The sequence below is a fragment of the Crassostrea angulata genome, chromosome 7 (assembly GCF_025612915.1).
Source record: "Crassostrea angulata isolate pt1a10 chromosome 7, ASM2561291v2, whole genome shotgun sequence".
Lineage (NCBI taxonomy): Eukaryota > Metazoa > Mollusca > Bivalvia > Ostreida > Ostreidae > Magallana > Magallana angulata.
In genome coordinates this window covers 9,735,954-9,751,089 of record NC_069117.1, presented here as the reverse complement: position 1 = coordinate 9,751,089, position 15,136 = coordinate 9,735,954, and the positions used below count along the sequence as shown (strand labels likewise).

Below are 15,136 nucleotides of genomic sequence, written 5' to 3'. Positions count from 1 at the left end.
ACTATGATATAAATCAGATTCCGAAAATTTTGACGGGTTTGTGCAAAATTCGACCCCAGGGCCAGGTTGCCCTTAAAAAAAAATCTGTCTTAATTTATTCCATTGAACAAAACCTATCTTAATATCTTAAAGATTTATTTTAGGGGCAGAAGGATATCTAGACCAAAAGCTATTCAGAAATATACCATTTTACTGAGAAATTGCTGTTTTCGCCAACTTTGAAGATTAATAATAAAATTGCAACAGCAATATGATAGGTTGAAATGCAAATTCGATAAAGAAAGTGAGCGCACAAGATTGTAAGTTTGCAGGAATCCTCGACACGAATCAATTGGGATTTAAATGTCTATAACCTCGAAAGGCTATGTACAGGTTTCAACAAAAATATATTATGTTGAGAGTCGAAGTACATGGCTATTCCGGTTATTAAAAAACTCACAAAGCTTTCAAAAAATGGCAATGAGAGGTAGACCGATAACTAGTTGGAAATGTTAATGAAAACATTATTTAATGAAGTTATATTGTGTTATCCTAAAAAACTAGTAATAAGAAAAGAATTTTTTTATATTGTTCATACAGCAGATCTAGAAATCAATAAAAACAAATTAAAATATACCGGTATATTATAATTCAACATCATGTTATAATAACATACATTTAAAACAAAAAAGTTTAATTTTTTTTTAAAAGACCACCAGTTGGATTTGAACCCAAAACACTGAATGTATGTATTCACAAAATCCAGGACGAAACCACTGAGCCACGGAGACTTGTCAATATATGCTCTATAAAGTACTGTTTGAAACACCACTGTCATATCAAAGGACTTTGTTTTTTTTATCCTTCAAAAAATAATTTGAAAAGTACATAATTAGTCATCTCTGGGTCATCTCTCCATCTTTTTTTAAAATGCGACATTTTTAATGTTGAAATATGTTACCTTTACACGTTTCAAATTTGTGGAGAGAAGACCCATAGACAACAAAATCATTTAAAAACAGTTGTAAATAAGTAGGATTTTGCATGAATTGCATCGTGTTGCTATATTTAGACCCATATTATAATAAAACCTTTTGCATTTCAAATATTTTTCCACTCATTCCACATCCAACAGAAACCAAATAACGGTTATAATTCGAAAAATATTCAAAATTAATTGATGAAATTTTCACTCTCCTTGTGCGCCCAGATTCCTGCCGAATCTACATCTTAAGCGCCCACATTCTTTAGAAATGTGTACGATAGAAAATACAAAACATCTTTGATTTTTTTCTGGGAAATCCATCGCCCCTATAGGCCAATTCATTTGTTATTCTCAATAGATCCTTAATAAGGTTGCATTTTTTGTAATTAGTAGATCGTTATATTGACTTCCTATAGAATTATATTGTAAAATTATACCACTGTTTAATGTACATTGGACTCATTTTTAAAAATTTCTTTGATGTAAATATATTCAATGGTGTCTAATATTTCCAACAAGGATTTAATCAATTGTTTATTGTATTTCCAGTGTCCATTAAATGCGATGTGAACAATAGTATGCCAGTTGTGTGTTGTGAATTAAAGATCTTCCGGATTATATGATGAACGTGTGATTAACATTAATCAAGTTTGATATAAATATTTGATGATTGTATATATTTCACATGTATTATATATATTCAATAATTGAAACAAACATATGTTATCCCTAAAAAGATGATGACATAAAAAATAAAGAAATCGGTCCAACAAAACATAATTTTTTTAAAAGGTCATTCAGAAGCCAATCTCTGATGTCGACTTTTTAGAAAGATTGACGCAATGAAATATTTAAAAAGAAATGTTTACTACGAAAACCTACTTTAAAGATTTACAAACCAATTGTTTTCGTTCCAAAGCGTGTATATTGCGATGAACAATGTCCATTATACCTAAGTATATATGCGTTACCAAGAAATCCACGGGAATCCAAACAGGATAAAACTTAATGATTCCGAAATCAGTGAATTTCAAGTGGGTAGACTCTACTTTTATAGCAAATACAATATAAGAAAGGTGAGAAGGGGAGATGGATAAAGAGGGTTTAAATCACTTTTGGATATTTTTATGGAGATTTTAAAACCCGTTTAAATACTTCTGTTTAAATAAAATTAGGAAGGACGCAAGAAAGATTTCCTGACGAGATATGACGAATTTTGAGCCAGTAGGGGGTCATTCCTAGATACAAGACGTTATTTCAAGAGATATAGGAACAGGTTGTCAAATCATTCTGACGTTCTCAGATAATAGCCATTGACTGAATCATTAACTGAATGAGTTTGTTTAACTATACATTATGATACCATGTACTTCAAGTGTTCAAATCTCGATCTTTGACGACTTGACGTGGAGAATTCTCGATTAGTTCTAAAATCACTCAGAACTTGTAAGTAGCTGCGTTCAAAGTTCATCAGGGACCTAAATCGCGTCTTAATATAACGATGCCCAAAAAACCCGGAACTCTCTATGAATTATGTGATAAAAAGATAACCCTAATGACTGTTGAAAATTAGCTAATTATTTTTTTAGGTCCAGTAGGCACTATGTACATATGCTGAATTCATATCTTTTTCGAATATGATGGAATTGTTTTTATACCTTCATTTTGAAAAAATGTTTCCTTATTTGAAAAGGGTCTTTTCCTAGTTTTACTTAAGCATTTAAAACTGCAAAACATTTTAAGAGTCACCTTTGCCTTTAGAAAATATTTTTTTAAAACTTACAAATGTATCCTTTTCTATGCATGATCAGTGTAGTAGGTATTTAAATCAAGTGCCAACATTACACGATTGATCAGCAGATATGTTATTTCGGCAGAAAAAAAATTGAAAATATTTTACTTGCACATATGGCAGATTTGGCTCGGTGACAATCTGCATGCATTTTTAAAAGATTACCTCAAACTTAATGAACCAACATACCATCGACATATCCATTTAAAGTTGAACAGTCAAGATTTTTATGAAAAGAAATTAGATACATATCACAACTCACTCGGTCCCGAATTTTCCTTTTACCATTTAGTCAAGAGGCCAAGAAAGTTTATCTTTTTATGAAAATACAATAAAATGTTGGTAACAGAAAGAATTCTAAGATACAAAAACAGCTGAATGATGAAACATCCATGCATTATGTATATGTAATACTGATTCCAAATAAGCAAATGTTAAACAAAAAAATGCTGAGCGGATTTGCACAACAGTTGGCAGCACTGTCCAAAAGTCAACCGACTGGGGTCATTGGGTCATCATCTGCATCGTGCATGGTGAATGCGTAATGGGAGCGCGTGCAGACGTTAGGTTCCATCAGACGACTCACTATCCCCTTCACCTCACTTGGTGATCGGTGCCACATGTCGCTGGGATCCTCCTCCTCGTATTTATATTTGGCGAAATCTCTCTGGTAATGAGCGCATGCCCGTGGCGTCAGCTTGTAGGGGTTGGGCCGCGTTAGCCGGTCCACCATGCCGTTGACGTAGTCTGACGGAAGCGGATCACGGAACGCCGGGGCGCGTGGTAAACTCGCGCCGTATTTCTCGTCATACGTATAAAGTCGGCGTCCCTCCCTTCTTGGTCCTGTCCGCTCTGATACCTCGAACGAGAGAGACTTGGGGTTGTAAATTCTCGTTCGCCGGTTTGGAAATTTAGTTTCTTTCGTTGAATATAGATGTTTGATATTTTTGTGATTAAGGCCAGTCCAAGTTACACAAAACGCCATTTGGAACAAAAAATTCTCCTTCACTAGTTTCAGATATTGCCCTTAAGTTTCACACCACGTTCGCATGATGCATGCCAGAAATCAAATTAAACTCCTCAAATCCTAAGTAAGATCTTTCAAATTAAGGTCCCTTTCAATAAAGATGAGCCGTAAACTAACGTATTCCCACTTCAGTATTGTAACGCATAAACCTCTTTATATTGGTATCCATTTATTCTTTAAGTAAATATCCGTCAGGTACGTTAATGCACAATGCCTACTTTCCCCACTCGTTCTGTTTTTCACTTCGTCCCTGTCTATTATAACACCAAATTTAGTTCCATTCCTCCCCCGTTTACAAACATACAGACTTCCAGCGCCGATATCGACAACCTTTTAAAGAGTATATCAAAATTAAAGTCCACGAGGGTTTGTTTTATTGTGTTTAGATATTGCAGGCCGAGAGAAAAGGGGGCTTATTTGTTCATGTTATTTATAAGATATACCAAAAAGAATTATAAGTTTTTAAATGAATGTTTGCACAGCAACTCTGACTTGTAATTAACGGGTTCTAAAATTCGACATACACTCATGACCGCTGTTTAAACGAGAAAGCTTTTTACTTTTAAAATCCACTGGTGGTCCAATCTAAAATATTTGTTCTTTTTTGTTAAAAGGTCTACTAAAATCGATCATCTGACCATCTTTCAGCATATTATCACCTTTGAAATAAACTACGTTGGTAAGAAAATATATTAAAGGATTAAAAATGTTCAAAGCTCAAAATGCCAAAAACCGTGCGATATCGGAGGCGATGAAACGGTGAATACTTTGTCAAATGTTCGGTAACTCTTGCATGGGCAACACACATACTCGGAACAATTAAAGCAGAGTTCTGTGATATTTGACCACATAATATTACAAGAATCATACAGCCAGACAGGAAAAATACGATATGTAAACATACATGTTTACGTCAATAACGTCAATTACAGCAGAACTTTTCAACGCTATTGAATAAGATTTACCACAGCTCATCGATCACTGAAGAATGCGTCACAATAAGACCCCCCCCTTTCCCTAGAGGTCTTGGATGGACCACATCGCTCATACATAGACCAAGAAAAAAGAAAATTCATATAATTTTGTCTTAGCTAAATGAAAAGTGCAGATGTACATCTTCAAGATAGTGTTCCACACACGCACAGTAGTTCTATTTTTGTCTACAGATAGACAACCAAGGTGATCAAGTATACCCCATACTTCCTTTATGGAGGCATTTGGTTTAAATTATTTTTTCCCTTAAAATCATAAGATACTTCATGTATCAACAAACACATCCATCAAGGAAATTTCTGTGAGAAAAGACCAGGCTTTCTCATCATCTTTGAAAATGGAGAAAAGTTAAATGAACAATGAAATTGGTCAGGATAGCATTTAATCGTGCATTTTTTTTCGAAATCTACTTCTTTAAATACTTATACTTTTTTTTAAACAGACATGGACAAAAGAATGTGAGGGATCATAATGTAATGTTCAGAAAATAAAGCAGGAGAGTAATAGTATCTTAATTGTAACGTCAGAAAAAAATGAGTACATTTCTCATTCTGATAGCTGGGGATTGGACTGGCCTTATACATGCCATTTCTTTTCCCATTGAGCCATTTCTATGATTATTTTAGTATTATATAATTTATGCCACTTGTTCCATTATTATAGTTTGAACGACAGTGTTGAAGAGTCAAGATAGATACTAGTAACTCAACAAGGAAAGTTTAACACCCCCAATACCTTGGAATTAACGGTTATCTCAAATGACTGGCAGAATATTCATAATATCTGAAGATCTACAAATCACTCACAACAAACACATTCGGCAAACATAATTAATCAGTGTTTACAGAGCTCACCGAGACAAGGCATCACCCTTATGCTATCTCCATACTAGCATTTTTTATCTTCTTTATATATATATATATATACACACATACACACACACACACACACACACATACACACCCTCTACCTAATATATTTGTACTTTAAAATATTATATGACACACTATGGTTTCAAATAATGATACACTATTGTAATATGCACATCTTCACATTGTATTGTATATATTTTTATCATACAATGCAATATATTGTATCATATAATACATATTTTATCACATCATGTTATATAATATTATTCTATAAAATCATGATACATTATTGTATGATATTAAAACAGTATTGCATAAATAATATATTGCATTAAATCAAATCCTACTTTTTATCATATACCAAATCATATGAAATATCCAATGATATTGTACCAAATCGTATACAAGATAACATCATATGATAAATATTGATCGGAATACAAATCATATCACATGTATAATATCATGATACATTATTGTTGCCATACTTAAAATATGATTCAACATTGTATCATGTCGTACAATAATATACTGTGATAGTGTTATATGATGCAATATCATGATACGATATTGCATCATATAACACGATATGGTAGTGTATCATTTCATATGAAATCATGATGATATTGTACTACTTTAATTATATCATATTAATATACTGTATCATGTCATACAATATTGTATCATGAAACAATATCTTTTCAAAAGACATTACTTTTTCATGCTTATACATTTTGATATTGTACATGATGCTTTAAGGGAATCATATGATACTTCATGTATCAACTAACACATCCATCAAGGAAATTTCTGTGAGAAAGGACCAGGCTTTCTCATCATCTTTGAAAATAGAGAAAAGTTACATGGACAATGAAATTGGTCAGGATAGCATTTTTCCCCAAACATTCAAACCTGCTGTGAAATACTCAAAAAACTTCACCTGCTTCAACATCCAGATAATCAAGATCAAGTTCTGTATCTAAAGCTACCTGTCCTCTACATCACATCCTTTAAATCATGGTCCATATTCAGCATCTCATTCTTTTAAGTCCTAAGTAGGTCCACATGCACCATTCATTCAAGTATGGTATAGATGGGACAAGTGATAACTTAGAAACAGGATCTGTTCTGTTCTGTAAACTTTAACCAGGCACTGGGGGGGGGGGGGGTATAGCATAAGCTATTAAATTGTGCTTCATTGTAAATTGTTTGGTCTAGAGTACAGCATTCTTTTTGATACCGGCATCTCATTTCTCTAAAGTGATAAAAGAATAATTTCTCTAATCAGAGGGTCAGTGTGTAGCTCAATGTATTTAGTAAAAATCTAATAGAGTGGAATTTATATTCTGTTCAACTATATAGTGCTGAAATGAGGGTTTTTTTTCTTTTTATGTTAATATATAGCATAAGCTACCCCGACTTTGTGGGCAAAAAATGCAGTGGGTGTTTTTTTTATATAAACCCAGACAAAAGATGGTAATCATATTTAGCTCATCATACAAGTACAGATTATCAGGTTACACAACTAGCAATGATAACAAAAACACTCTTTTGATACACTTTTTTTTTACTTTTCCTCCCTCATTTACACAGTTTACTTCTTCTTGGCCACACCGACAGTTCTTCCTCTTCTTCCTGTGGTCTTTGTGTGCTGTCCTCTCACTCTTAGACTGAAAAACACCAAAACAGCTCAATGATCAGAGAAGTCATACTTTACCTCATCTTCGACAGATATTGGTAAATTATAAGCAACCACTAATATATCTACATGTATGCTGAATCTGAACAGTTCTAGAACAAAAATTAAATTTCAATCACATACATTAAAGGGAAAATCAATCCTATAGTCAACTAGCCACTCCACTTTTTTGGGATATTAATATTATGAAAAGTATGGCACCATCCATCACAATGAATAGATATCATTTTTATGTTGAAAACATCTAACAGCTAATCCCTTGTTAATAAAAGGATACTCCACTACACAAATAGCCTTCATTGATCAATGATTGTGCGAAAAATATTAAAATAACTCATATCAGTTTACTTTTCATGTTATCATAATGTATTCAAAAGCAATGATAAAGGATTGTAAATTCTAAGTGGACTGGCTTTTCATTTCTTAGTAGAGTACATGAATGACACAAATGCAGAGACTTTGGGGGCAGTGTGTAATGGTCTTGACAACCAAGACTTGAGCCAGATGTTTGTTAGACTTACCCCCAGTAGTGACGGAGACCTCTGTGTGCTCGGATCTTCTTTAGTCGCTCCAGATCCTCACGGAGTTTGTTGTCCAGTGTGTTGGACATGACCTGGCTGAATTTACCATCCTTAATGTCTTTCTGCCTGTTAAGGAACCAGTCAGGAATCTTGTACTGACGAGGGTTCTGCATAATTGTGACAATTTTGTCAATCTGAAACAGAAAACATTTACTGGATAATAAATAGGTAATTCATCAGACATTTTAAGACCGCAGGCTTAAGAAATTTTAATCGAAGAAAAACACGCGGCTTTTCTTCTCGAATGCCCGAACAAAACTGAAACGGAAGTATGCTTGTGCATTATGGGTAAACACTAGATGATACCACAGGGGTGGTCTCAAAAGTTCAGGCATGATCGTAGGCAGCTCGGGGAAAATGCAAAAAGTTGATGCAGGTAAGTATAGATATTGATGTAAACAGGTAATTCAATGTGAACAATGAAACAGTTATACTCAGAAAAAAAACTTGTTATTTATTAACATAAAAAGAAAAAAAAACTCATTTCAGCACTATATAATTGAACAGAATATAAATTCCACTCTATTAGATTTTTACTAAATACATTGAGCTACACACTGACCCTCTGATTAGAGAATTATTCTTTATCACTTCAGCGAAATGATATGCCAGTATCAAAATGAATGCTGTACTCTAGGCGAAACAATTTACAATGAACCATTTTTTTTTTTACATTTTAAATTTAATTTTACATTTTACAGTGATAATTTAATATCTGCTTTAAGAAATTATACTTTGCTAATAATCGTGCGATAATGCTTGAAATTGTACAGCATTTAACTACTTTCAGTGTCATCTTTTCAATAGGGAAGTAAACAAAATGTTAAAAAGTTCACCTGGTCACAAGATAAATTAATCTGAGAAGCTTTTTTGGGCTTCACAGGATTTGATCATATCAACTAAGTACATATCCCGGCAAACTAGTTAACATTGCTGTTTATTACCAATATTTACATTTGAAAAAGGCAATTCAGAATTATTAACATTACACTGTATTTTGTCAAATCGTACATAAAACTCCTGTTTCAACTTCATTTTTTTTTTTTTTACAATAATTTAAAAAATATTTAATCAACTGAAATGAAAATCAATAGGGTTTGTCCTTTTACCATGCCAAAGAAGTGTACAAAGTTTGATGAACATTTATGAGAGGATTTTCTTTTAATGGACTATATATGATATGGGCCTAAAATGGCCCCCTAAAATGAACATCATCATTTTACTGTAATTCTTTGTTTTCTTTGTACAGATATATATATATGTGATGTTTTTTATCATGTTCAATTTGATTCAACTCCCACAATTTAGAAATATGACATCGCAAAAACAACCTTTTCCCGCCATTTTTGCATTTTTAGAATAAAACAGCTTGTTTTCAAGTAGGTTTTCTTTTAGAAAACATAGAGAGCATGCTTGAACAAACAAAATATTTTAATATGTGATGAATCTAGCCAAGACTTATAAGTGACAAAAATTTTCCTTGTTCAAGCATGCGCTCTGTATTTCTCATTCATAGAAAGATAAAAAAAAAATGTCAATTTTTGACTAATTTTGATTGAATTATAGAAATAACGTCACTTTTGCCAGTAAGTGCAAATAAATCAAATAAATAGGTGAAAAATATATTTTACATCAACTCTTCTAAAAAATAACATATCATTTTATTATACCGAAAAACTTTGAAAAATGACAAATTATGGGGGCCAAAATTAATTTGTATCATATATTAATAGTTCTTTGCTAAAAAACTTAAATTAGACACCCATACATACACAGCAGTGATGCTATACCCCCTCCCCCCTCGCAACAAGTTGCGCAAGGGGATAACAATGTTTATGTATTCGTTTCTAAGATTGAACAGTAATAATTAGATTTCTGCTTGGGATGGAAAAGCTTCAAAGAAATGAATAAACAAATGTGGAACATGCTGAATTAATTCATCATGATTCACCTATTTTGTTGAATGTCTTTAAAAGTAACATCTCTCATAATCTAAACAACACAAATATTTTTACCTCTTCTTCTGAGAGTTCCCCTGCCCTTTTTGTGATATCTACATCAGCTTTCTTGCAGACAACATTAGCATATCGTCTACCGATACCCTGGAAAAGCAAAAAATGATACCTTAAGTAGATCATGAATGAGGGGTTCTAATGTGATCTAATTTTTATTAGATTGATTCACTTGTTCAATAAGTAATCTGATCAGAATTATCTTACCTTGATGGCAGTCATAGCGAACATAATTTTCCTTCGTCCATCAATATTTGTGTTGAGGATACGAAGAATGTGCTGAAACTTCTCTGGCAGTATCAAAGCCTGAAAGAAATTTCATAAACAGTTAATCATATTTTCGCTTCAGATTCCAACATGATATTCAGGTGTTCGAAAAATATTGAAACGTGGGTTCCTTTGCAGACCATACTAGACAGTTTACAGACGCGAGAAATGCTTTTGCTTGTTCTCTTCTTTACTACCCAAACTGCATACAAAGCTCGAAAAATCTTTCGAAACCTGACAGTTCACATTTCCCAGTAGTGTGAGAATCAAACTAATGGGTATACAGTGATAATATGCAACAAATCAAAAAATTCATTTAATTTTGCACAGTTTGGGCACTTCTAATTTTTATTTTGAGCTTTGCACGTCGTAGATGGAATGGGATTTAACTTGTTATTTTAAAAGGAACCAACCATGTTGATAATTCAGCGGAAAAGGGCTTCAACAAGTAATATACGAAAACCCAACATTATTTCCGGATTAATTTTTTTAACTAATGACTCTCTTTATTTTTTAATTAGCACAGATTTGCAATATTTTTTAACTGGTAGAATAAATTTCATTTAAAGAGGAAAATATACGCATTTTAAAAATATTTTCTTTACTGGTATTCGGAACTCCTTCTGGTATTGATTTTCATTTCCTAAATAGTTTATTATTAAGCACTTCCTGTTTTCAGAATCTTTCAACACGTGCAAGAAAATTATCACTATGTTTCCCTTAATTTTGCAATAATTCTTCTTTTCTTCCATTTTATAAGGTAAACTATTTATTCAAGTCTCTTGCAATTTAGTTCAATTGGATCAAAACAAGTACATTTCAAGGAAATCGGTATTTGAAGAACAACGTTGCTTATTTAGAGTGGTTCTTCATGAAGTTTACTATAGATTGGTAACTTTCTTAATTTTCTATATTGATCAGAAAATGAAGGCCAAAAAGAAGGTGAACATTGATGATTCAGACAATGACAACACAGCTGTGAATCCCGGTCCAGAGACTGACCTTGACTTCTTCAGGAGGGTTCTTGATACCATTCCACCAGCATCATTTTTTTCTGATGATGCAAAAGACAGACTTCTCCAAGAGAGTGAGGAAAGTACATCAGAGTCAGATGAAATAGATGGTAATGTTCTCTTTCATGTGGAATTTGGGGGGAACACTCAGTTTATGAATTTTATAAATGGCATTAGATAATTTTCCTTCTTTGTACTGTTACGGTCAGACCCGTTCGAATACCAGGGCCAGAAAGATCATTTGGTAGAGATTCTGACAAGAGATTCAGGGGGGCCAAGTTCGAATCCCGGTCCAGCCCATCATTATTTCTCCCATCCCATTACAGAACAACAAAACATCTGTCTTTGTTGAAAAATTGAAATTTCATGTATCATGATAAGTTTATTTATTAATAGTGAAATACATACTATTTTAAAAATTACTGTTAAATTCATTAATGACTGCTTTGAACACAGATGTCAATTAGTCTAAGGAAATGTTAAACTGATCTATATATATCAGTAAAAATATATATACTGTACATGCAGTTATTGTAAACATGCAATGATGTTCCTGTATATCCATTGGGCCTTTGCCAATTATTGTAATTGTGTTTGTGCCAATAAAATATTTGTATTTGTATTTATTAAAGCTTGTTATAAAAAAGGTTCTGAAAGAACTTCCAACTATTTGCATAATATCCAATACTTGTTAATATCAGGGCTGCGTTTTACAAAAGAACTTATGACTTACGACCAAATTAATAAACACTAATTAATCACAAACTAATCAGTGTTTAATTCGTATGCCTGTAAAATATAATTATGGGAATTGAAATAGTTGTAAACAAATGGTTTTATATATATTTTTTTCATTAAAGAACATTCTACGAGACTGTTAATATTTACGACTTTGACGTAAGTTCCTTTGTTAAACGCAGCCCTGAACTCTAAAGTAATTAAGATTGATGTATGGACATGTATCTTGTATAGCGTATCAAGGAATCAACAAATACATGTATTAGTAGCTGATTACTTGCACTCTCCAATACTAATGAATATAACAAACTCAATATTTTGTTATTAAAGTCTCAAAAGATGAAATGTTGATCTTATAATATTATGGTAAAACATGGAAATTGTTTTGTAATTGCATTTTCAAAAACTTGTTTTAAACTTTTTAAGGTGATGTCAGCAAAAAGAGGAAAAAGGAACAAAAACAGAAAGGAAACAAGAAAAAGAAACTTAATCCTCTTCAAAGCAAAACTGTGTCTCAAATCCAATTTGAATCTGAACCAGCAGAAGAAGATGAACCATGTAAGGAAAACTGTATTTGATTAAAATATGATAAGTAAACTATTTATAGATATATCCAAGGGGTTCTCACAAAATGTTATAATATCTTTTTTTTTTTTTTTTTTGGTGTGTGACAGTGTTTAATTCACGGGCATAAAAAATATGTGACTTATGTTTGACTCTTTGCATTATGGAAAACACAGTTTGACCTTTCAGCCTTTTTTTGTTGAAAAACAGATAGCAAAATAAAAGAGAAACAGAAACACAAGCATAAGGGGAAAAACAAGAAATCAGGGGGAGGAGGTGAGGGAACTCCAGACGTGAGCAAGGCAGCGAGGCTGGATGTTCTCCAACAGAAGCTGCTGGAGATGCAGAAACTTGGCAGTACGTAGTTATGTACCGTATGACTGTATCATAATTGTAGAGCTGTAGCTTAATAAAAAAAAAGTGAAATTTAGACTAGAGAATTTGTTCAGCCAATTTAAAACATGTAAATGGGGGTTTTTTTGCACCAAAAAAGTGCTGTTTTTAGCTGTTTTTTTTCTCTATTAACTTGGGTAGCTATTTGTAGAAATCATGGTGTATTAAGATATATATTTTACTTCTACATCAATTTTTAAAAAAGGAAACAACATAAAAATATCATGATGTATTTAAAGGGACTTGGACACGATTTATGATCAAAAATTTTATTTTTATTTTTTGTGTGTAAAATGGTTTACTAGTGCATTTTAATCAATTGACCAAAATGTTGAATGTTTAAGTCAAGTTACATGTACAAGCGAGATACAGAAGTAAGAATTAGTTGTTATATAAACAAAGCTCGAGTCTTATTGTTGTTTACAAAAAATGTAATGTAGAGAATTACCATTTCTTTGACTAAATGACATGTAAAAACAATTTAAACTAATTCAGTATCTTCATAAATACTATTTATATCAACAAAAGAAAGATACATTTGATTGAAACTTGCACCGATACAACACATATGAAAAAATGACAACATTCGAGCTTTGTTTACAAAACAAAGAATTATGAACTTTGTATCTTGCTTATAACTTGATATTTGACTTTCAAATTCTGACAAAGCATTATAAACTTCTATATTTATCAGAAGAACATTGAAAATAGAAAAATAAAATTGAAAATTTTAAGTCAAATCATGTCCATGTCCCTTTAAGTATTGCTTAATTATTAAATAGTCATGTGTGCACAATTCAAAGCTACAAGCATATCCAATATGCTTAATTTTTATTACTGAATATTGGATCTCTTGATGTGCATTTCTACTGACAGACTACAGTTAATTTTACATTGAGTATAATTTTTGATGGATCAATATTTTATTATTTTAGAGGAAAGGAGTTTAACTTCTATAGAAGTGCAAGAACAGAAGAGGCTAAGAAGGAAAGAGAGCAAGTTAAAATCCAAAGTGAAAAAGAAGAAGAATAAAAACCCTGCATTAAAAGCTGCTGGACAAGTAAATGGTGATGCTATGGCTGGTTACAAATCCCCAGAACGTCCATCTGTAGTTGATAAGGAAGGGAAACTTGTGTTCAGCAAATTTGACTTTACGAAAAATGATGAAAAGGAGAAACCAAAAAACTCTTTACATGGGAAAGACTTTAAAAGACTCTTAGAAAAAATAGAGAAAAGAAAGTCAAAGATAGAAAACTTGAAAGAGAAGGATGCTGAAAAAGCAAAAAAACTGGAGCAGAGAAATGCATGGCAGAGTGTAATGTTGAGAGCCGAGGGAGAGAAAGTGAAGGATGACCCAGCTTTGCTGAAGAAAGCTCTGAAAAAGAAAGAAAAAATGAGGGAGAAAAAGAAGGCAAAGTGGACTGAGAGACAGGACACTGTGAATAAAAAGATAGAGAAGAGGCAAGAGAAACGACAGAAAAATATCAAGGAACGTAAACAAACCAAGAAAGACAAGAAAATTAAACAGGCTAAAAAGAAAGGCAGGATGATTCCAGGATTTTAGCATTTTAGTTTTTTATGTGTAAGTGCTCTATCTTTGATTATTTTTCTAATGAAGAAAAAAATTGTTACTTGAACGAATGTTAAGGACCAGAGAGGCACACTTAAATTGTCTAACATGTACCGGTACATTAATTCAGATGAAATTGGTATTTTTCACAATTTTGTTTATATTTGATTCTGAAGCGTAGAAAGATATACAGGTATATAGAGTGAAAAATTTCTCGTTTGATATATATCACACAACACTTCATCTGATTGTTGAACATGATATGTAATACATGTATATGTTTTTACATGTACCATACTTCTTAAGCTGTCAAAATGAATGATTGTATTACATGAATGTGTATTTCTTTGTCTGATCAGACTTGGTCAGAAATAATGTATGTAAGATATACAAAAGTTGGCCATGACCAATGTTTCAGTTATTTTAATAAAACCACACTATACTTGGTTATTTTACTGTTTTCTGCCTTCTGCATAGAAGTAGTTTTCAACACTTATTTAAAAGTGCAGCATACCTGTAAACTTAATTACATGTAGTATGGAGATTATTACCCCGGTAGTTATCCAGGTCCAATCAAGGGTGTACAGGGATTTACCCTGGGTCTATTCCATACATTCTGAGGCCTGCCAGGGGAAGAGTCTGGGGTGATCT

At 32.5% G+C, this 15,136-nt stretch overlaps 2 protein-coding genes and 1 long non-coding RNA gene across 4 annotated transcripts; 2 read left to right on the top strand and 1 right to left on the bottom strand.

The window, feature by feature from the left end:
- Window positions 1–7,197: 7,197 nt before the first annotated feature.
- On the bottom strand, window positions 7,198–10,650 carry LOC128192130 (40S ribosomal protein S18). Of its 2 annotated transcripts, none has more exons than XM_052864604.1 (5): window positions 10,621–10,650; window positions 10,148–10,246; window positions 9,944–10,030; window positions 7,869–8,062; window positions 7,198–7,318 (listed from the first exon to the last, which is right to left on the bottom strand). In XM_052864604.1, the coding sequence occupies exons 1-5, from the start codon at window positions 10,621–10,623 to the stop codon at window positions 7,243–7,245; spliced, it is 459 nt and encodes a 152-aa protein (XP_052720564.1). In that variant the 5' UTR covers window positions 10,624–10,650; the 3' UTR covers window positions 7,198–7,242. The 2 variants fall into 2 exon arrangements, with proteins under 2 accessions (XP_052720564.1, XP_052720565.1); XM_052864605.1 differs by lacking the exon at window positions 10,621–10,650 and adding an exon at window positions 10,348–10,370.
- On the top strand, window positions 7,968–8,361 carry LOC128192131 (uncharacterized). The gene is made up of 2 exons (XR_008244504.1): window positions 7,968–8,096; window positions 8,331–8,361. It is a non-coding gene; the product is annotated as an uncharacterized LOC128192131 (long non-coding RNA).
- A 176-nt stretch (window positions 10,651–10,826) lies between the features above and the next one.
- On the top strand, window positions 10,827–14,940 carry LOC128192129 (surfeit locus protein 6 homolog). The gene is made up of 5 exons (XM_052864603.1): window positions 10,827–10,967; window positions 11,129–11,330; window positions 12,385–12,516; window positions 12,733–12,879; window positions 13,851–14,940. The coding sequence occupies exons 2-5, from the start codon at window positions 11,132–11,134 to the stop codon at window positions 14,477–14,479; spliced, it is 1,107 nt and encodes a 368-aa protein (XP_052720563.1). The 5' UTR covers window positions 10,827–10,967; window positions 11,129–11,131; the 3' UTR covers window positions 14,480–14,940.
- The last annotated feature ends 196 nt before the right edge of the window (window positions 14,941–15,136 follow it).

Bases quoted from the DNA above. Each gene is read 5' to 3' on its own strand.
- LOC128192130 (XM_052864604.1), bottom strand. The intron at 10,031-10,147 runs GTAAGATAATTC...TTGCTTTTCCAG, and splicing joins TCGCTATGACTGCCATCAAG to GGTATCGGTAGACGATATGC. The intron at 8,063-9,943 runs GTAAAAATATTT...TTTCTGTTTCAG, and splicing joins GGGAACTCTCAGAAGAAGAG to ATTGACAAAATTGTCACAAT.
- LOC128192129 (XM_052864603.1), top strand. From the start codon at position 11,132: ATGAAGGCCAAAAAGAAGGTGAACATTGATGATTCAGACAATGACAAC. The intron at 12,517-12,732 runs GTAAGGAAAACT...GTTGAAAAACAG, and splicing joins AGCAGAAGAAGATGAACCAT to ATAGCAAAATAAAAGAGAAA. The intron at 12,880-13,850 runs GTACGTAGTTAT...TTATTATTTTAG, and splicing joins GGAGATGCAGAAACTTGGCA to AGGAAAGGAGTTTAACTTCT.